Consider the following 21,241-nt stretch of genomic DNA (forward strand, 5'->3'; position numbering starts at 1 on the left):
ACAGAGAGCGTGATCACACAGTGTTCGGGAACAGCTGGTGCTCTCACGCATGGCTCAGTGTTGCTTGCCTCGAAGCGAGCATAGAAGGCATTTAGCTCGTCTGGTATGCTTGTGTCACTGGGCAGCTTGTGGCTGGGTTTCTCTTTGTAATCTGTGATAGTTTGCAAGCCCTGCCACATGTGACGAGCGTCAGAGCTGGTGTAGTACAATTCAATCTTAGTCCTGTATTGAAGCTTTGCTGTTTGATGGTTCATCGGAGGGAGTAGCGGGACTTCTTATAAGCGTCTGGGTTAGTGTCCCACTCCTTGAAAGCGGCAGCTCTAGCCTTTAGTTCAAAACGGATGTTGTCTGTAATCCATGGCTTCTGGTTGGGATATGCATGTACGGTCACTGTGGGGATGACGTCGCCGATACCCTTATTAATGAAGCCGGTGACTGATGTGGTAAACTCCACAATGTCATCAGATGAATCCCGGAACATGTGCTAGCAAAACAGTCCTTAAGGTTAGCATATGCTTCATCAGACCACTTCCGAGTTGAGCGTGTCACTGGTACTTCCTGTTTGAGTTCTGGCTTGTAACCAGGAATTAGGACAGCCTGGTCTCAGAGCATTTTGTATTATTCTGTATGTAAATCCGAAACACTCCATTTAGTACGATATGTTACGTTTGGGATGGTTAAATAAGAAAGATCAACCATCTTAAGGGCAAAAAACAAAGTAGGGTGGTTGGTCGGAGTGGATGGGTAGTCATATAATGTGAACGCCTAGCAATCCAAAAGGTTGCGAGTTCGAATCTCATCTAGGACAACTTAAGCATTTCAGGTAATTAGCAACTTTTAAACTACTTACTACTTTTTAGCTACTTTCCAACTACTTAGCACATTAGCTAAACCTTCCCCTACCTTAACCCATTTAGCTAACCCTTCACCAAACCCTAACCTTAACCCTTTTAGCTAACCCTTCCCCTAACCTTAACCTAACTCCTAAACTTAACCCTAACCTTAACCCTAACTCTAACCCCTAGCCTAGTTAACATTAGCCAGCTAGCTAACTAGAATTCGTATCATATCATACATCTTAAAAATTCATAACATAGCATATGTTTTGCAAATTTTTAACATATTATACGTTTTAGGCAAATTTGTAACATATTATACGAATTGTAATTCGTAACATATCATACGAAATGGGTGATGGATATCCACAAATTAACACATACCATACCAAATGGAATATATCATACTAAATGGATTTACGTACAGAATATTACAAAATGCTCTGAGACCAGGTTGATCAGGAGGATAGAGTTATGGTCAAATTTGCCAAATGGAAGGCGAGGGAGAGCCTTCTATGTGTCTCTGTGTGTGGAGTAAAGGTAATCTAGAGTTATTTATCCCTCTAGTTGCACAGGGGACATGCTGGTAGAAATGAGGTAAAACGGATTTCAGTTTTCCTGCATTAAAATCACCGGCCACTAGGAGCCCTGCCTCTGGATGAGCATTTTCTTGATGGCTTCTGGCCCTATATAGCTCATTGTGTGCAATCCTAGTGCCAGCATCAGTTTGTGGTGGTAAATAGACATCTAAGTAAAATATAGATGAAAACTAATCTTGGTAAATAGTATGGTCTAGAACTTATCATGAGGTATTCTAACTCAGACGAGCAGAACCTTGAGACTTCCTTAATATTAAAGATTGCGCACCAGGTGTTGTTAACAAAGAGACACACACCCCCGCCCTTGAGACAGAGACGGACACAGTTTTTCAGAACTGAGTAGAGAACTCATTCACTTCCACTATACTGAATGAAGACAATAGTCCCCTGCTGTTTCAGACCTATCTGCCTGATGCACATTGAAAGCTTCTCCCTGCAGAGGAAGTAAAGGTGACAACAAGGCTCACTAGCACCTAAACACAGAGCAATTCATCAGTTCCTATTAACTGGGGATAGAATGTAAATAGATGCTGTTGAATGTTGCATAAGGCCCTATGCAAACATAAATTATAACATAGACCAATAACCGTTACAGTTCTACTCAAAACCTCCCCGTCCCCAATGATTAGAAAAATAACCATGTATAAAATATAGCCAATATTTTGTTGCCGTTTGCTTCAGAAAACAAACTATCAAGGGGCAACACAATGCGAGAGAACATCCACAAATAAAGCCTGTATGGTTTTTTTCTATACGAAATCAAACTGTTTTGATATTTCTTTCATGAGCATTTTGAGGAAAGCTTTAGAGAGGAAACAACAAAGAAAGTGTGAGATGCAGTGCAAGCTGTGAGGAACAAATACTACCAAATACTAGATAACAACACACCAAGCTCCTTTAGTAACCAAGGTAAATACATGCATCAGACATAAAGAAATGCCTCATGAACTGTATCATACACTAAGACACCTGTCTCTTTCCTTTGAATTACCATTTGGTTATGCATTTTCAAAGCTTGAGGCATGGTTAGGCCTTTCATGCATTTTTGGTGGAGCACCTTGGCAGTATGAAAGGGTCTCCTAAAGGAGAGCAGAGTAATTCAGCTAGCCCGTCAGGTTGGCTCCATGCTGGCCCAGGGATACGGTCGCGATGAGCGTGAGGCGGGGAGCCAAAGACAAAGCGAGCGCTAACCCAGGGGAAGACACGCAGCGGGGCTCAGAGAGAAAGAAAAAGAGCCTCCACGGCCCACTCTGCTCCAACTGTGCCTGCTTTCTCAAGGTCAATCACAGAGCCGGGTACACACACAGAGCCAGGTACACACACACACACACACACACACACACACACACACACACACACACACACACACACACACACACACACACACACACACACACACACACACAGTCAGCACACACTCACTAGACATACTCAAGGTAGAGAATAAAAAGAGAAGCAGCTCCCTGCATCTCTTTCTATGTGACATATCTCTATATTGAACAAACTATAGTGTTTATTAGCCAAGTCAAAGCCAACCACCTGGTGATAAAAAGCTGATTATTCGAACACAGATGCACAGCGTATTTATGATAATAGACCAAATGCTTCTATTGATTATTCTGTGTCTGTTTATGCATATGTGAGCACGGACAGCTCTGTGTTAGTGTGACTGTGATGTTTGTTCCTCTTTCAAAAAGATCGTTACACTGCTTGGTCAAAATTGTATTTTTTTCTCCTTTGAGGTTTTAGCCAGCAGCCGCAAATTCACTGTTGTTCATTAACGAGGCAGGGTCAATTCCCCAAACAATGTGTTTCATGTCACAATAAAAAGCAGTTTTTTATGGCTCGTGGCCATAAAGCACTATTAAACAGATAAAACAAGTACAAGCGAGTATCTGGAGGATTATAAAAAAAATTGCCTTGATAAACTCACATATCCACCGCAGCAGCTACAACCCCCTCTTAAACAGGCAGTAGGTTGAGACTGGAAGCCATTGGTCCTCTTCCAGTACACTGTTGTAGGGTGCCCCCATCTGGACAGAAGAGGTACTGTCAGTGAAAGGACAACCCATGACAAAGTGGTAAGACCACCCTCTTCTGGGTTATTTCACAAGTTTTACATAACAATAAGAAAAAACTAACAATCATCTATGTGCCCATAGGCTTTGTACAGTATTCTAAAATAATAACAGTCATTATCTCATCGGTGCATTGATCAACCGTTTTGTCAACTGAGGTTAACAGTGATAAGCATTTGAATACTTGTTGGAAATAGAGTGGGGCTGACAAAATGCAGTGTATCAGTTTCTAACCTAAATATATTGATTGATATGTGATGTAGAGAATGGAGAAACATCAATCCATTCGTGCTCTTTTGATAAATAAAATGAGTTCAGATGTCTCAACCGCTTTCTTTTTCAATAGGCCCAGACCTACCCTTTTCAATAGGCCCAGACCTACCCTTTTCAATAGGCCCAGACCTACCCTTTTCAATAGGCCTAGGCCTACCCTTTTCAATAGGCCCAGACCTACCCTTTCCGATAGCCCCAAACCTACCCTTTTCAATAGGCATAGTCCTACCCTTTTCAATAGGCCTAGTCCTACCCTTTTCAATAGGCCTAGTCCTACCCTTTTCAATAGGCCCAGACCTACCCTTTTCAATAGGCCCAGACCTACCCTTTTCAATAGGCCCTTGCTCTACTTTTTCAATTAGGCCATGATACTTTTTCAATAGGCCTAGTCCTACCCTTTTTCAATAGGCCCAGACCTACCCTTTTCATAGGCCTAGTATACCCTTTTCAATAGGCCCAGACCTACCCTTTTCAATAGGCCCAGACCTACCCTTTTCAATAGGCCCAGACCTACCCTTTTCAATAGGCCCAGACCTACCCTTTTCAATAGACCTAGTCCTACCCTTTTCAATAGGCCGGCCGAGGCCTACACTTTTCAAAAGGCTTTCTACATTTATACATTCCAGTGGGCTAATGTCAACTGCACGTTTCATTCAAGGAGCAATAGAAAAAAAGTCTGATTTTTATCTTTAATTTGTCTCTTTAATTTATCTTTAATTTGTCTCCAATTTTGGACGTCTATCCATCATCCATTTAAAACACAGGTTCTAGGGGACAGGGAACAGTTGGCGGAAGGTATAAAAAAAACTTCATAAAGGCTTCATAGAGCTAGCCTCCACTGTATAGAACTGACACCAAGTTCTACTGTGCTTTCACAGACACTAGACTAAGTCCATATACAGTGCCTTCAGAAAGTCTCCATGCTTACATTGACTTATTAAACATTTTGTTGTGTTACAGCCTGAATTCAAAATTGGTTGTTGATCATTGCTAGACACCCATTTTCAGGTCTTGCTATGGTCTGATGAAACCAAGATTGAACTCTTTGGCCTAAATGCCAAGCATCATGTCTGGAGGAAACCTGGCACCATCCCTACAGTGAAGCTTGGTGGTGGCAGCATCATGTTGTGGGGATGTTTTTCGGCTGCAGGGACTGGGAGATTAGTCAGGATTGAGGGAAAGATGAACAGAGCAAAGTATAGAGAGATCCTTGATGAAAACCTGCTCCAGAGCGCTCAGGACCTCAGACTGGGGTGAATGTTCACTGTCCAACAGAACATCAACCCTAATCACACAGCCAAGATGTAATGTCGCAATGTCCTTGAGTGGCCCAGCCAGGACCTGGACTTGAACCTGATCGAACATCTCTGGAGAGACCTGAAAATAGCTATGCAGAAACCCTCCCCATCCAACCTGACAGCGCTTGAGAGGATCTGCATAGAAGAATTGGAGAAACTCCCCAAATACAGGTGTGCCAAGCTTGTAGCTTAATACACAATAAGACTCAATGCTCTAATCGCTGGCAAAGATGCTTCAACAAAGTACTAAAGGGTCTGAATACTTATGTAAAATGTTTTTGCTTTGTCATTGTGGGGTGTTGTGTGTAGATTGATGAGGACAATTTTTTGGAATGCATTTTATAATAAAGCTGTAACGTAACAAAATGTGAAAAAAGTCAAGGGGTCTGAATACTTTCCGAAAGCATTGAATATGTTTTTAGAAAAGTAAAAAAAAATATTAAAAAAGAAAGCAAAAGTTGTCCAATTTGCTGTCGGTGCAGACGCATCTCCCACGACTTTACTCATCGACTTCTGTCTACAGTTTGCTACTTTCAGCTTAACACTCAAACGCGCCCATTGTTAGTTAGCAGTTTGAAGCACCTGTGCACATGTGCAGATACTTTGTGTGACTGTGTGAGAGCAAATTATTGCATTGCGCTCATCTCAATGGGAGCATGTGTTCATCTGCTCAGACGTTGCTGACGTCTGCTAAATCCTACAACACTTGGATAGGTATTTTAGGTATTAGCTAACCACATCATGGCCGCGTACCGCTGCTCAGAAGTTGCATGCATCAACCAATGGGTGCATGCCAAGTCGTTGACTGTGCAATCGAGCACCAGACTGCTATACCATATGATGTGGTTAGCTGATGCACAAAATACCTATCCATGCATTGTAAGATCTGGCATGCTTTCGGAAATTCTGAGCAGAGGGACGTAACTAAAATGTATAGAAATCTGATGCATGCAACATCTGAGCAGGGGAACACAACCAATATCTGCATCTCTGCTTGTGGAAATATAAATTTTGCTGAGTCTACATTTGAATTAAAGTAAATCTCAATGTGACCCACCAGATTCAGAAGCTTAAAAACACTTTAGAAAAAATTGTGAAAACCCCATTTGATTTTGCCCAAAACTTTGAGAGAAAAAAACTAAAACTGAAAACATGATGTTTTTTATTGTAATTGATTTAGTTTTGGAGTCAAATACAGTATAATAGTGTAAGTATATTTTAGTTTATGATATATTTAGTGGTTTGTTCATTTTTGGTTTGTATTTTATTTCGTTTTGGAGTCAAATACAGTATAATAGTGTAAGTATATTTTAGTTTTAGATACATTTAGCGGTTTGTTAAGTATTTGATTTAATATTTTTACTAAATTTACTATAATAACCTTGGGACACACACAGCACAGGTTGCCACATTGTAACATTGCACTTCACTTGGTTGGCGTACCAACTAGTCGCTACAAAGTAACCTCGCTTAAATGTATCAAAATACGCTGCTACTTTGTAACAGAATTATGACCATTTATGTCTCGCCTAAACGTTCGTTCCTTTCCGCCTATTTTCGCGATGACTTCGGTCTACTCCGTCAGTTGTTCGGCTTGTTCCGGCCATCATTCGGTCGTTCTCGATGGTGCCGCTGACGATTTGATTTTCGTCCCTCTCGTTCTCGGTGTTGTTGTTCTCGGTGACGCGACGGAGGTGTAGCCTGACGCGGTCTCTTACGTGTCGGCCTGAATAAAAGTGGAGCTCGGAGGGCCCGGGAGTGACCGAGGGAGTCTGTTTCGGTAAGAGAGGACTAGTGTCCAGGGGAAGAGAGACAAGGCGCGTCCCACATAAACTGTATTCTGGTCCGGTTCATATCGGTTGAACAAAGAGATCATGGCGGCGGGCTTGTTTCAGGCAGTCATGCAGGCATGGAGGGAGGGGAGGCTGCTGCGGCTAGTAGAAAAAGGCAGGGAATGAGGAGTATGCTAGCTTGCCAGTCAGGATCGAGAATATTGCTTGTTTGGACAGCATAGTCTGTGATGCGACATTTACAAGCAAATGCGCACTGTGATCAAATATTAGACTTTCTGCTTTCAAAAGCCTAGTGAAGGCTACTCGCGCGCTGTGGGTATTCTTGCGCAGCAGCCTAGCCCTCGCCTGTAGAGTAGAAATGCAAAGGGGGCTGTCTTAGATTTTATGTAGCCTAAAAAATGTAGTGGTTCTATAAGCCAAACTCAACTGCTAAATAATTGTTCGTACGAAAAATGTGTTGAGTATTATTGAACTTAAATTCTTAAAGTGCAAAATTATGTATTGGCTTTCATAAACCAGAATAAGAAATTATGAGAAATGTCGATTTTATTTATAGGGGTAGGCCTAGTCCACTTGTCAAACCAACTATTTGGGAGAAGMGTTGTTGCTTTGCTGTCCTAGTCTATAATAAGAAATCGTCAGTTTAGACACGTGCTCTAATTTGGATTATGTATCCATATGCCTGGGTCGCTACAATAATATGACCCATCYCGTAATGCTAGTCTATTTGCTTCTAGTCGTTTTTTGCCAAAATAAAGTTATGTAAGTGGAGTCTAGTCAAAACATTCTCAAACACATAAGGCCATGAGTTTTTGGTAAGCCTATTTTGGATATTCACTTATTATATAGCATGAAATAATGTTATATATCGCTCTCAGAAGTTCACAAAAATTGTCGCGAACTAAATGTTAAACCAATGGTAAGCTATTTATGAACGGTATGACACAAAGGGGGCGTCGCTACTCTCCATGTGGCTCTCTGTCTTGTCACTGAGCAGATATAAAGTCGTTATGTACACATATTTTTACAGTTAGAAAATGTGTGATATGGTGGTTAGAGAAATCTTTTTTTATACTGCCATGTTGCACTGAGCCTTGCTGTTGAAAACCACATTAGTGTCCGACTTTCAGCTGTCTCCTCCAACTTCACTCCTCGACTATTGTCTACAGTCGGTTACTTTAAGCCTTACCGCTCGAACACACCCAATGACTTTTGAAGAGGGCGAACTCTGTAAGATTTCACAGAGACGTTATGAACTGTGACCGACTGTGATGCAGTGTGTGAGCTCACGATGCTTTAATTTCTTTCTTTTGAATGGGACTTTAATAATGATTGATCATTCTACACACTATTACTGTTGCATTGCTATTTAGTAAAAACTATTTTTTTTWAATTACATTGTCAAAATATTATTGTCAAAATCTATAGGCTACACTCATGGTTGATAGCTTTATTCCACAAATGTTCTTCTGCCGTGCTCTTTCTCTATGGTTCTGAAAAGGTTAAATAAAATAAAAAGGGCAAGAAAAAAGAGTTGACTAGCAGGGGAGAATGAAGCTGTTTCTCTCCCTTTGTCTACAGGCACCTCTTTCATGACCCTGCTTTTCCACTGAGGGAGGGCTTGTGGCTGCTGGCCCTCCCTCCCCTCCACAACCAGACTACCATGTTTAGCAGCCAGCCAATGGTCACTGGTAGTAGGGGGATTTCCAACATTGTATTCTCTGACAGACAGAGCTAGCGCCGTTGGGGTGGCACTGGCAGACCAGACAGGCCAGACAAGTCATAACACATATGTGCCTATGGCCACAGACTGCCTGAGAGCCCTGTCCCGTGTGTGTGTCCTGTCCTAGCTATCCCTGTTAGGTGAAACATTTCTCTGGCTAGTCTAAAGACATGGCATATTGACAAGACAGTGGAGTAGGAGGCGGAAGTGTTTTGGGAATCTGGGAAAAGCCTCTAGCGGATAAAGCCAATGCATGACATGTTGGTAATGGGTTTCTGGCAGTGCACATGTTTGCCAAGTCTGAGTTGGTCGGACTCTGTGGAGTTTAGCAACAGCTATCAGAGAATATTTAAGCTTAAAGGTCTAGAGAAGAGTCCAAAATGGCACCCTATCCCCTTTATAGTGTATTACTTTTGACCAGAGGCCAGCACACTATCCCGTAAATAGTGCACTACTTTTGGCCCCCCAAGTTTTCTGATATTTTTTAATTTTTTMGGGGACATAAAAGACTGAAAAATCACCAGGGAATTAGCTCAAAATTATTTTAATTGAGTAAATCTGTTCCCAAGTATTCCCACCCATAAATAGAGAGGCATATGTGATTGTATTCCACTGTAATTAAAGTTTAAAATGATTCTGTTTTTGTCAAATACTGTTTGGGATTCTTGCGGTCTGTTTGCACTGTACAAATTATTTATAACTATGTTCCGGCCCTCCGACCATCCGCTCAAGGAAAAATCAGCCCACGGCTGAATGTTATTGGGGACTCCTGATATAGGGTATAGGATGCCATTTCATGTGCAGCCATGCTATGTTTGGTAGCCATTAGGTGGATGTACAGGCCTTCTGCTGAACAAGGTGTACCAGAGGGAATGTCAGCTGCCCAAACCAAACACACGCTAGCTGCTAGGCCCTATACGGAGGAAAGTGACGCATTCCTAGACAATGAGATGAATGACCTCTCCAGGGGATAGGGGGGGGTGTTTGTGTCAAATCACATTTTATTGGTCGCAAATACATATTTAGCAGATGTTATTGCAGGTGTAGGGAAATGCTTGTAAATGTGTGTGTGTGTGTGTGTGTTCATAACCTAGGAAGGGGTCACTTCCTTACTCCTCTACGCCAGTCTCCAAGGTATTTCTCAGCCAGAATGGAATAATTTGTTCTTTATAGTAATGCCATCTGTTTTCCAAGGTTGTCTCAGGACATTCCTAAAAAGATTTCCAGCCCAAAAAGGACATCACATTGTCAAKGGGTAGCCCCAACTCTCTTATGTAGCTTTAGAAGAGTATGATCAAGCTTAGGAATAGCCCTGAGAACTTATCAACTTACATTGGACCTCTCAGTTACATCCGTGAGAAGCGGCTTCGCCCCGCTTGACTTCTGAGAGGTACAAGCTATCATGTTGCCAGTCACTTTTAAGTGACACAAGACATATAAAACTGGGTCAGTTACAAACAGTCACATAATCCACATCTGTTTCAGTTATTAAATACTCTGTTCATAAAAGCTGGAAGGACGGCTGTGGTCAGTTTGCAGAAACAAACACTTGTCTAACAGACAAGGAGTGGGTTGATTCTAGAGACAGGCTTTCCACTGATTTCCTTTCAATGAGCTGTGAAGGCAGATTAATTACATGCATTGCTCACAATCTGCTATTACATGGTAATTAGCATGATAATAACACATTTTTACCTTTATTTAACTAGGCAAGTCAGTTAAGAACAAAGTCTTATTTACAATGACGGCCTAGGAACAGTTGGTTAACTGCCTTGTTCAGGGGCAGAACGACAGATTTTTACATTGTCAGCTCGGGGATTCGATCTTGCAACCTTTCGGTTACTGGCCTAACGCTCTAACCACTAGGCTACCTGCCGCCCCAAATTCCATTTGGTGCCAGGTAACTAACTATCTGTTGTGTTGAATCCTTCAAAATAAGTACAAGTAGAAAGTACTACTAAGCACAATACTACCATATCTCTCAACAAAAACCAGGTCAAACCAGCTGAAATGATCATCAGCATTACTGAGATTTTCTCCTTAATGATCATAACAAGACATCCATAAAATGTATCAGAAAGTCCAATATAAGCCCTCTCTAACCCTAATGTCCTTCTCTCCCTTTTCCCCTACAGCTAAGTCGATGACCATGGAGTCGGGAGCAGAGGTTCATCAGGGAGGAGACACGGCAGTGTCAGAGACAGAGAGCCAACAGATCTCCCAGGCACAGATAGCCACCCTGGCACAGGTAAGTAGCCGGCCCATCTACCTACCACACACTAGTACAGTATAACATTACTACTACCACTCACAGGTAAGCCTACTCTGCCTCTCTACCACACACTCGCACATTACATCTACCACTCACTACCCCACTGACTCATCTATGACTGGACTCAGTCCCTCACAGGGTTGTGAATACTCTCTGACTGATAGGGAATGGTATGCCACTTCACACACCCAGCAGATATATACAGTATGACTCACTGGGAGACGGTAGTCAGCATGACCCTGTTGTACAAGAAATAGGAAGACATGGAAATAGTCACCCCCCCACAAGTTCAGTTACAGCAGAAGAGGCTGATGCAAGATGCAAGCAGGAGACAGTAGGATGTCACAGAATATACTGTACATACTGACATCATTCACGCTACCGCTTCATTCTCATATGCACACCAATGCAGTAAATATGTATACATACAGAGACAAAAGAATGTAGCAAACAGGTGTTTTATAAACGTAAGTAGTAGGGCCCAGTTTTTCCAGACCAGGAGAACTCGGGGGTTCTAGTTATAGGTGTGTGTCCCCTGGACAGCAGGATTATGTTTATGCTTTGCAGGTTTCCATGGCAGCAGGTCACGCCACATCCAGCGGTCCTACGGTCACCCTGGTGCAGCTGCCCAACGGTCAGACGGTCCAGGTTCACGGCGTCATCCAGGCCGCTCAGCCCTCTGTCATACAGTCACCACAGGTCCAGACTGTTCAGGTGAGTAGACCTTTTCATCTAACCTTTATTTATAGAGCTTTGTCGTTAAGATAAAAAACTTTAGCCAAACCCTTAGCTTAGATACAACAACTTAGCACTAGAAGAATTCACTGTGATCCCAACCAGACTTGGTCATAATACACCAATTATGATCACCAACCCTGGTGTTGAAGAAATACAGTGTAAATAAATATTTGTTCCTGCCCAGCACTAACACACCTGATTGGACTTTTCCAGATCTCCACCCTAGCAGAGAGTGAAGACTCTCAGGAGTCAGTGGACAGTGTGACTGACTCTCAGAAACGCAGAGAGATCCTCTCACGACGCCCCTCATATAGGTACCGTTTGGTGTGTGTGTGATAATGCAGTGCTGTGATTACTGTAGGTGTTCCTTTGTGTTTATCTGACGTCCTGCCCTATAACCCCAACAGGAAGATCCTGAATGACCTGTCATCAGGTGACACCCCAGGGGTTCCCAGGATCGAGGAAGAGAAGTCGGAGGAGGACACAGCGCCCGCCATCACCACGGTTACCATGCCCACATCATGCCCCATCTACCAGACCAGCAGTGGCCAGTACAGTACGTCACGTTTGACCCTTTGTTCTTTTACTCAACAATGTCATGGTCATCGGAGCAGCAAAAGTTATTTTTTCAGTCACTGACAGAGGTAATTTAAGAGGGTATTTTAAGCAAGATGTTTAGTTGCTAATGTTACAACATTATTTTCCTTCTCTCGCTCTCTTTGTCTGCCCTCATTCTCTGTCTCTCTCTTTGTATTCTCTTTGTCTCTCTCTCTCTCTCTCTCTCTCTTGCTCTCTCCTTCCCTCCCCTCTCCCAGTCGCCATCACCCAGGGCGGGGCAATCCAGCTGGCCAATAACGGAACAGACGGGATCCAGGGACTGCAGACCCTGACTATGACCAACGCTGCGGCCGCCCAGCAGGGCACCACCATCCTGCAGTACGCTCAGACCTCGGACGGCCAGCAGATCCTGGTGCCCAGCAACCAGGTGGTAGTGCAAGGTGAGTGGTAGTGCCTTACCTCTTGATATGGATAAAAACACACAGTCAATCGGAGTGGTTGAGATCGTTTGGATCGTTTCCATTGTTCCCCAGCTGCGTCGGGAGATGTGCAGGCCTACCAGATCCGCACGGCCCCCACTAGCACCATCGCCCCTGGGGTGGTCATGGCCTCCTCCCCTGCCCTGTCTGGCCAGGGGGGCCCAGAGGTAGAAGTTACCCGCAAGAGAGAGGTCAGACTCATGAAGAACAGGTAAGGACAGAGTGAGGTTCCCTTTGGTTATGGTCTATTGTGAACTCCATTTAGCCAAGACCTGTAAACCTTATAATAAGCCATTTTAGGGCTTATACATGCTACAAGTAATAAAGCATTATACCTGCTTGCATTAAGTAAAGTGTAACCAAGACCATCAATTCATTCAATTCCAATAACTTCATGTATGGTGACGGATTGCTAGATACAAGACAGATGACATACAACACAAAACATGTACAGCATAAAGGATTGGAAGAATTCTATGCAGTCACAGGCTATATATATACATATTTACAAATACAAATGAAGAAAAACTTCAAGAGTTTTTGGCACAAAACTAGAAGCTGCTCTAGAGAAGATGATGTGTACCATCCCATGCTAGCTGAGCCAATAGCCAGAGGTTTCCCTAACTGTGTCTTGGTCCTTGTTGTGTCACAGAGAGGCGGCCCGCGAGTGTCGCAGGAAGAAGAAGGAGTATGTCAAGTGTCTTGAGAACCGCGTGGCCGTGCTGGAGAACCAGAACAAAACCCTCATAGAGGAACTGAAAGCACTTAAAGACCTGTACTGCCATAAATCTGAGTAGCTTCAAAATAACCCATCCTAGCCCAACTGTCACTCCCTATTCAGCGGGCATCAGACTGCCCACTGACCTGTACAGAGACTCTGCCAAGCATTGGCCTACGGGCATGACCCATGACATCTGAAGCAAGAGGATGTGAGAGAGAAGACAGAATGAAAATGGATTGATGGACGGGAGATCAGTGATGGACAGTGCTTTGTGGGAATTGTAGTAAACACGACCACTTTGGCCCATACGTCCCCCAATCTCCCATCCACCAATCCATTTTCACCCTGTCTTCTCTCTCACATCCTCTTGCTTCCACTCCTTCTTCTCCCGCTCACTTGTTATCCACCTTTTCATCTTTCTTTGCCTCTCCCAACTTCTCTCAATATTATCCCACCGCGGAACTGAAAGGATGAGGATTCATTCGTCAGTTGTGGTTCCAGGGATAACGTGGTGAAACACAACACTAACTCTTTTACCCTATTCAAGCTTCTTGTTTGGGGTTTGATTACTGGGAAGAGAAGTCACAGACTTCTGACATAGTCATTTTTTATTAACCCAAAGCCTCTTATGTCTTCACTAACAAAGGTTAGCCAATCAAACAAGAGGGTTAGCGTCTGAATGTCCAATCAGCTCAAGAGGAAGTCAAGACAAGGAAGTCAAGGTAGCCTCCAGAACCCTGGCATTGGAGTCAGTTAAGACATTGTAGATTTCCCTGGGCCCGGTTTCCCAAAAGCATCTTAAGGCTAAGTTCATCGTTAGAACCTTTGTAGGAGCCTCGTTAAATCTCGTTATTAACATTGCACTTGAAAGCGCTCGTAATCTAACGCATGCTTCACACCACTCGTAGAACAGCAGTGCGTCGTTAGATGCTTTTTTGCCCTCCCTTTATATACAGAAGATCTCTGCTAAACATCACATGGTTTATCCGTCTCTCTGTGACCGCCGATAACTTCAGAACAAAGTTGACTACGAATGCAAAGTTGACAATGTCTTTGTAATTGATACAAACAAGCAACGTCTAAAAATATGCTTCAAATGAAAACCGAGATGACTGCATTAAAATATAAACAGTAGGATATAGGCCTATTTCAGTCCTATTGAAATACATACCATGTTCAATCAATTGAGTTCTATTTTGCTACTAGGCTAATGTTTGTAATTTGTCTCAATATATTTCATGATGTGTAGCCTAACGTGCTCAATGATGTGCCAAATCTTTGATTTAGTGGGTAAGCATTAGACTAAAGGCGCCTCAATATTTGCATCCATAGGTGGTAATATCCACAGCCGCGGGAAGTAAGGGTGCTGAATCACCCCCTGATATATCACAATAAACCAAATTAGTCCACTAGGCCTTTGAATAAACCAAATTGGTGCACTAGGCCTTTATTACCCCTGTATGAGCGGAGAAAAATACTCAACAGCAGAGCGGGGAAATGCCCCCCAACTCCCCCGTCAACAAAACATTTCAGCACCCCCACCCCAAAACAACTTCCTGCGGCCATGGTAATATCACTCTAGGAGCTGATCTGTCGTCAGTATTGTGAAATAATTATAATGTTGAGGAAAGTTCCCTTTCTTTCAATCCTATCAGTATCGACACATGATCAAACGACGCTCTTAGCGAGCGTTCTCTCTATGTGGTGTTTTGGGAAACGCATGTTACATCTTCGGGAAAGATACATTGTTAAAACACGCCTAAATTCCATCGCTATCAGGAAACCGGGCCCTGCTTAGTAGATCATATGAGATCAGATTATGTTATTTTCTAGATCTCAGTGCTTAGGTTAAACCTCCATAATCAGTATAACCCATCAACTCGGATTCATCTTCCATTTCAAGTGTCTTGGGTATTTTCTTTATTTCGTTACATTTTGATATCTGAGATTTGAGCTACTTTTGTTACGCTCTAAAGATTTGGGCTGTTGCTAGGTGGTGGTGGAATATGGATCCCATATAACTACTGAAGAAAACAGATTCATGTCTGAATACAGGGGAAAGTTGTCAGTACACACCACATAGCCCTCTATGGGTTAATGGCAATTATCTGAGATTAAATTCACCCAAGTAAATCTTGTTGGAATAGATACATTTGTAATCTCCGGCATACACATATTTATGGTGAGTGTACTACTGTACATACATTCAGTACATACACTACCGTTCAAAAGTTTGGGGTCACTTAGAAATGTCTTTTTTTTTTTTTTATCAAAGCACATTTTTGGGGCCATTAAAAGAACATCAAATTGATCAGAAATACAGTGTAGGCATTGTTAATGTTGTAAATGACTATTGTAGCTGGAAACGGCTGATTTTTAATTAATTATCTACATAGGCGTACAGAGGCCCGTTATCAGCAACCATCACTCCTGTGTTCCAATGTCACGTTGTGTTAGCTAATCCAAGTTGATAATTTTAAAAAGCTAATTGATCATTCTAGGCAAGAGTTCCTCTGTCCAGTGTCTGTGTTCTTTCGCCCATCTTAATCTTTTATGTTTATTGGCCAGTCTGAGATATGGCTTTTTCTTTGCAACTCTGCCTAGGCCAGCATCCCGGAGTCACCTCTTCACTGTTGACGTTGAGACTGGTGTTTTGCGGGTACTATTTAATGAAGCTGCCAGTTGAGGACTTGTGAGGCGTCTGTTTCTCAAACTCGACACTCTAATGTATTTGTGCTCTTGCTCAGTTGTGCACTGGGGCCTCCCACTCCTCTTTCTATTCTGGTTAGAGACAGTTTGCGCTGTTCTGTGAAGAGAGTAGTACACAGCGTTGTACGAGATCTTCAGTTTCTTGGCAATTTCTCGCATGGAATAGCCTTAATTTCTCTGAACAAGAATAGACTGACGAGTTTCAGAAGAATGTTATTTGATTCTGGCCATTTTGAGCCTGTAATGGAACCCACAAATGCTGATGCTCCAGATACTCAACTAGTCTAAAGGCCAGTTTTATTGCTTCTTTATTCAGAACACCAGTTTTCAGCTGTGCTAACATAATTGCAACAGGGTTTTCTAATGATCAATTAGCCTTTTAAAATGATAAACTTGGATTAGCTAACACAACGTGCCATTGGAACACAGGAGTGATTTCAGCTACAATAGTAATTTACAACATTAACAATGTCCACACTGTATTTCAGATCAATTTGATGTTATTTTAATGGGCAAAACATTTGCTTTTCTTTCAAAAACAAGGACATTTCTAAGTGACCCCAAACTTTTGAACGGTAGTGTATACGATTACATTAACAATTCGTTAGTAGGTTTATGTAGGACTTGGGATCAATCTTCCAACATCACAGACAGAGATACTTTATATTCTGTTTATGATAGGATAAAGTAGTACCATGTTGTATTACATATTGATTATTTTTCTTTTGATATAATTACTGTACATGGAGCCTACAGCATGTGTAGATTTTACTATGATATTTCTATTGATTTGATAAGAAAATTGTTATGCATAATATGAAACCAATATAGATTAACGTATTTGTATCATATACTGCAGCACATAAAAAAAATATAAAAATATATACATGTATATTCCTTTAGCTTACCAGGCCTATTACAATGTCGGCAGCTATTTAAGAAAAAGGCCTTTTTTAAACTCATCATGCTTTGTGGTGCTCTGCTCATCTTCTTTTGAGGCAGGCGAGTGAACAGCCTGTTGGAAGCTATTACAACCCACAAGACATATTAGTTCAATTATTCCTCTGGGTTTCATTAAACTGTAAATGGCTAAGAAATAAATGTGATTCTGCCGGCCACACCACTCATCTGTACAGAGGACTGAGAGCCCTAAGTGGTTGTAAAAGCCTCTTGCGAATGTTGTAACATGCTTACTATAAATGCATTTCATCACAGAGCACACCCCCACCCCCCCTAGATTAGGAAGCAACACCATCATGCAACAAAAGCTTTTTTTCTTTTTGTTAGATATTATGTCATATGTAATGTCACGGTACAGTAAATGCATTTCTTCCTACATTTTTTGTCTTTGTTTGTACTTTATAAATAAGAATACATTTTAGACACTAGAATATTCCTGAATTGAATGTGAAATAAATACATGGTTCAGCCAAGTCCAAAACTGTAATATCTTTTTTTTTAAACATTATTTGTGGAAATAATCAGTACCAAAATCCTAGTTTGTTAGTCTTTTTGTATTCAGGAATCTAAATATATTGATCCTGGGTGAACCATGAAAAACAAATCAACACATTGGAATTGGAATGTATCTTCAGTGTGAATACCCAGATTCATCTCATGCACATCAAACAGCATAGCTTCTTGAGTTTTCAGTTTTCTGTTAGGATGGGGGTAGTTTGTTAATGGTTATCATTTTTACTGTGTTTGTACGTTGAGATTCAGTCAATCCAGTGTCACTCTGCTTGCTTTATTTTTCTACATTAACAGACTGTTTATAATGTACACCATTCATCATATTATGTGAATGGTATTGTAAAAAGAAAAGTGGGTTGGGTTCGTGTGAAATGGTCACAGAAAGTAATGTTTCTGATTATCATTGTGCAAGGGTAGCACTGTAATTTTGTTCTTCTGTTGCTTGCAAAAGGCAAAGCCATCTATTGAGTCGTTTGAATCATTACCTTGTCCTGGCCCTACTCTTTCAGTTTTTACAGACGCTTTGACAAGTCATTTGTGCGGCTGAATCCAAGCATGACAAATTGCAGAGGTAATCTCTTAGCAAAGCTTTTTCAGGGTAGATTATGGATTCATGCTGAAGGGATGCAATTTGACACAGCACACCTTGAGCTTCAGCTTTGCCGGCTCTGTAAAACTAATTATTTTATGACAGAAGAGCAGAACTGAGCAGAGCAGGTCAATGGCGCTTACAAAACAGTAGGTGAGGTTTGCTTGAACAGAAGAATTCATCTTGACAAAATACCAGTGAAGATACCAAGAGGTAAACTTGCCTATAGGCTTTTTTATTTAGCATTTAATTAAATTTAAGTAGCTGAATGAATTCAAAAAAGATCAATAGCCTAGTGGTTTGGTTTCTGTATCATTTTGAGGTACATAACCTGGCTTTACTTCTTGCATGAACAGCCTGTCATAGTGGAACTTTGAACAATAACCTTTTTCTAAACTTTTGTGCCCTGTTTGAATATTGCCAATTTTACAAATTGTAATCTTTAAATACCATTTATTGTACATAATGTAATCCTGTTAAGGGAGGTTTTATTGTGTTCCAGTTGTGTATCTGTCCATTGTATATACTGTCTGTGAACAGCATTAAACTAAAGCGCTAAACGATCCACACTTTAGACAGATACAAAGCCGTGGGGAATAGGGGTGCTGTCCTCTGATCAATAAAGAAATAAACATTTAATCAAATTAGTGCACTAGGCCTTTATTACTCCTGTACAAGTGGAGCGAAGCAAAGTACTTGTCAGCAGACAAAAAAAAATCTTTAAAAAATGTCACCACCCCGAAACATCTTTCCACAGCTATGGACAGATAGACATTTTGAAAGCGCTATGTAACACATTGTACCACTCTTTTGTAAACATTTATGCCACAATAAATTGCATTCAAAGTGCCTTATTTGTCATCATTTTATAGAACTTTTTAACTGTCAAAACAATAACATGTTCGATATGCACGCGCAAATCATCAGACAACGTTAATTTCCTGGTTATTATCCGTTTGCTCTGGTGCTGTTACATTTGGCGAGCACAGCAAATAACCACAGAGCTAGCGTGATGTCAAAGTAAAGATCAGCTTACCTTGTTAGCCAGATAATTTATCTCAAGACAGCCAACAATATAACTAAACTAAATGTTGCTAGCATACGAGTCCAATGTTTTGACGGCCACATTGTTTACATCAAAAGTTAGCTAGCAGCAGTAATTATCTCACTATCAACCTCTCACTCCCCCCTCACCAATCTGTCTCTCCTAGCTCTTCATCTACTTCCTCCAAAACGCAAATATATTTTACCAAGCGTATAGCTCACTTAGTTTCAATTAAGAAATATACTGTAGTTTTAATGACCCACTAGCTTGTGCTAGGCATGTATTATTGACCTCACAACTACTAGACCTAGCTAGTGGTTTGTTTACATTGTAAAGCTATAGGAGACTATTGTACAAATGCTAATGTAACAGTATAACTTTAGTACCGTCCCCTCGCCCCGASACGGGCGCGAACCAGGGACCCTCTGCACACATCAACAACTGACACCCACGAAGCGTCGTTACCCATCGCTCCACAAAAGCCGGGGGGGAAACCCTACTTAAGTCTCAGAGCAAGTGACGTAACTGATTGAAACGCTACTAGCGCGTACCCGCTAACTAGCTAGCCATTTCACATCCGTTACACTAACGCAGATCATTTTTATTTATTTTTTACCCCCTTTTTCTCCCCAGTTTCGTCATTTCCAATTCGTAGTTACAGTCTTGTCCCATCGCTGCAAAGGTCAAGAGCCATGCGTCCTCCGAAACACAAGCCGCACTGCTTCTTGACACACTGCCCGTTTAAACCAGAAGCCAGCCGCACCAATGTTTCAGAGGAGACACCGTCAAACTGGCGACGTGCATGCGCCCGACCCTCCACAGGCGCGATGGGACAAGAACATCCCTGCCTTGCCAAACCCTCCCCTAACCCGGACGACGCTGGGACAATTGTTTGCCGCCTCATGYGTCTCCCGGTCGAAGCCTGCAATACAGTCCAGGATCGATGCAGTGCCTTGGACCGCTGCACCAGTCGGAAGGCAACTTGTGGTGATAATGTAGAACTGCATATTAATTACACCAGAATGATACATGAAGCAAACAAATTGCAACTTTATTTAAAGCAACATGTATTTTGAAATTAAATCAAATAACCTTAAATAATTCCTTTCTGCAAACACTCATAGTGATATTTGCTAGTAATATCTCTCTCCTGTGCATGTCATCCTTAAGGCCTACCTACCTTCATTACAAGGATCAGGCTTGCACTAATCCATTTCATGACAGCATATACAGTAGCTGTAGAAGTCAAATTGGATATCCTTCAACATGGTTAGCCTCATTAATTGTCTTATGAAAAAGAAAAACCCACACACTGATCTTGCCAGTATCAGCCTTTTCTATTCTTTCATGTTATTAGCAAATGATTCCCACACACCACAAAAGGTTGCAGAGGGGAGAATGGTTCATAATAATGGATGGAATGGAGTTAATGGAATGGTATCAAACACTCTGACACAATGTGTTTGACTTGTTCGATACGTTCCATTTTTTACGTTCCAGCCATTACTATGAGCCCATTCTCCCCAATTAAGGTGCCTCAGGCCATCTGTGACACATATAAATTATCACTGATATGTGATTGCGTTTCCTATTTCTAATACTATAATTTGAAATGGAGAAAACATCTCAACAAAATGTAAACAATGTGTGAGGATTTGCTAATCCGGTTTCAGTATAGAAATGACAAGCCAAATGTTCAAGTGCATTAAACAAATCAAATTTCAAATCAAATGTATTTATATAGCCCTTCTTACATCAGCTGATATATCAAAGTGCTGTACAGAAACCCAGCCTAAAACCCCAAAAAGCAGCAATGCAGGTGTAGAAGCACGGTGGCTAGGAAAAACTCCCTAGAAAGGCCAAAACCTAGGAAGAAACCTAGAGAGGAACCAGGCTATGGGGATGGCCAGTCCTCTCTCTGGCTGTGCCGGGTGGAGATTATAATAGAACATGGCCAAGATGTTCAAATGTTCATAAATGACCAGCATGGTCAAATAATAGTAATCACAGTGAACAGGTCAGGGTTCCATAGCCGCAGGCAGAACAGTTGAACAAGG

The 21,241-nt window shown here is 41.7% G+C and overlaps 1 protein-coding gene across 4 annotated transcripts; it reads left to right on the top strand.

Annotated features, from left to right (window-relative positions):
• The first annotated feature begins 6,699 nt into the window (after positions 1 to 6,699).
• creb1b (cAMP responsive element binding protein 1b) lies at positions 6,700 to 20,879 on the top strand. 4 transcript variants are annotated; one of them, XM_070447869.1, is made up of 8 exons: positions 6,700 to 6,864; positions 10,736 to 10,848; positions 11,416 to 11,586; positions 11,824 to 11,924; positions 12,018 to 12,166; positions 12,426 to 12,608; positions 12,702 to 12,858; positions 19,818 to 20,879. In XM_070447869.1, the coding sequence occupies exons 2-8, from the start codon at positions 10,744 to 10,746 to the stop codon at positions 19,837 to 19,839; spliced, it is 888 nt and encodes a 295-aa protein (XP_070303970.1). In that variant the 5' UTR covers positions 6,700 to 6,864; positions 10,736 to 10,743; the 3' UTR covers positions 19,840 to 20,879. The 4 variants fall into 4 exon arrangements, with proteins under 4 accessions (XP_070303970.1, XP_023861524.1, XP_023861533.1 ...); XM_024005756.3 differs by lacking the exon at positions 19,818 to 20,879 and adding an exon at positions 13,300 to 18,988 and having other exon boundaries at positions 6,701 to 6,864; XM_024005765.3 differs by lacking the exon at positions 19,818 to 20,879 and adding an exon at positions 13,300 to 18,988 and having other exon boundaries at positions 6,701 to 6,864; positions 11,419 to 11,586.
• The last annotated feature ends 362 nt before the right edge of the window (positions 20,880 to 21,241 follow it).

The sequence above is a fragment of the Salvelinus sp. IW2-2015 genome, linkage group LG2 (assembly GCF_002910315.2).
Source record: "Salvelinus sp. IW2-2015 linkage group LG2, ASM291031v2, whole genome shotgun sequence".
Lineage (NCBI taxonomy): Eukaryota > Metazoa > Chordata > Actinopteri > Salmoniformes > Salmonidae > Salvelinus > Salvelinus sp. IW2-2015.

Coding starts and splice junctions, on each gene's coding strand:
- creb1b (XM_024005756.3), top strand. CDS start 10,744: ATGACCATGGAGTCGGGAGCAGAGGTTCATCAGGGAGGAGACACGGCA. Junction 11,925..12,017: donor TCACGACGCCCCTCATATAG/GTACCGTTTGGT, acceptor TAACCCCAACAG/GAAGATCCTGAATGACCTGT. Junction 12,609..12,701: donor CAACCAGGTGGTAGTGCAAG/GTGAGTGGTAGT, acceptor ATTGTTCCCCAG/CTGCGTCGGGAGATGTGCAG.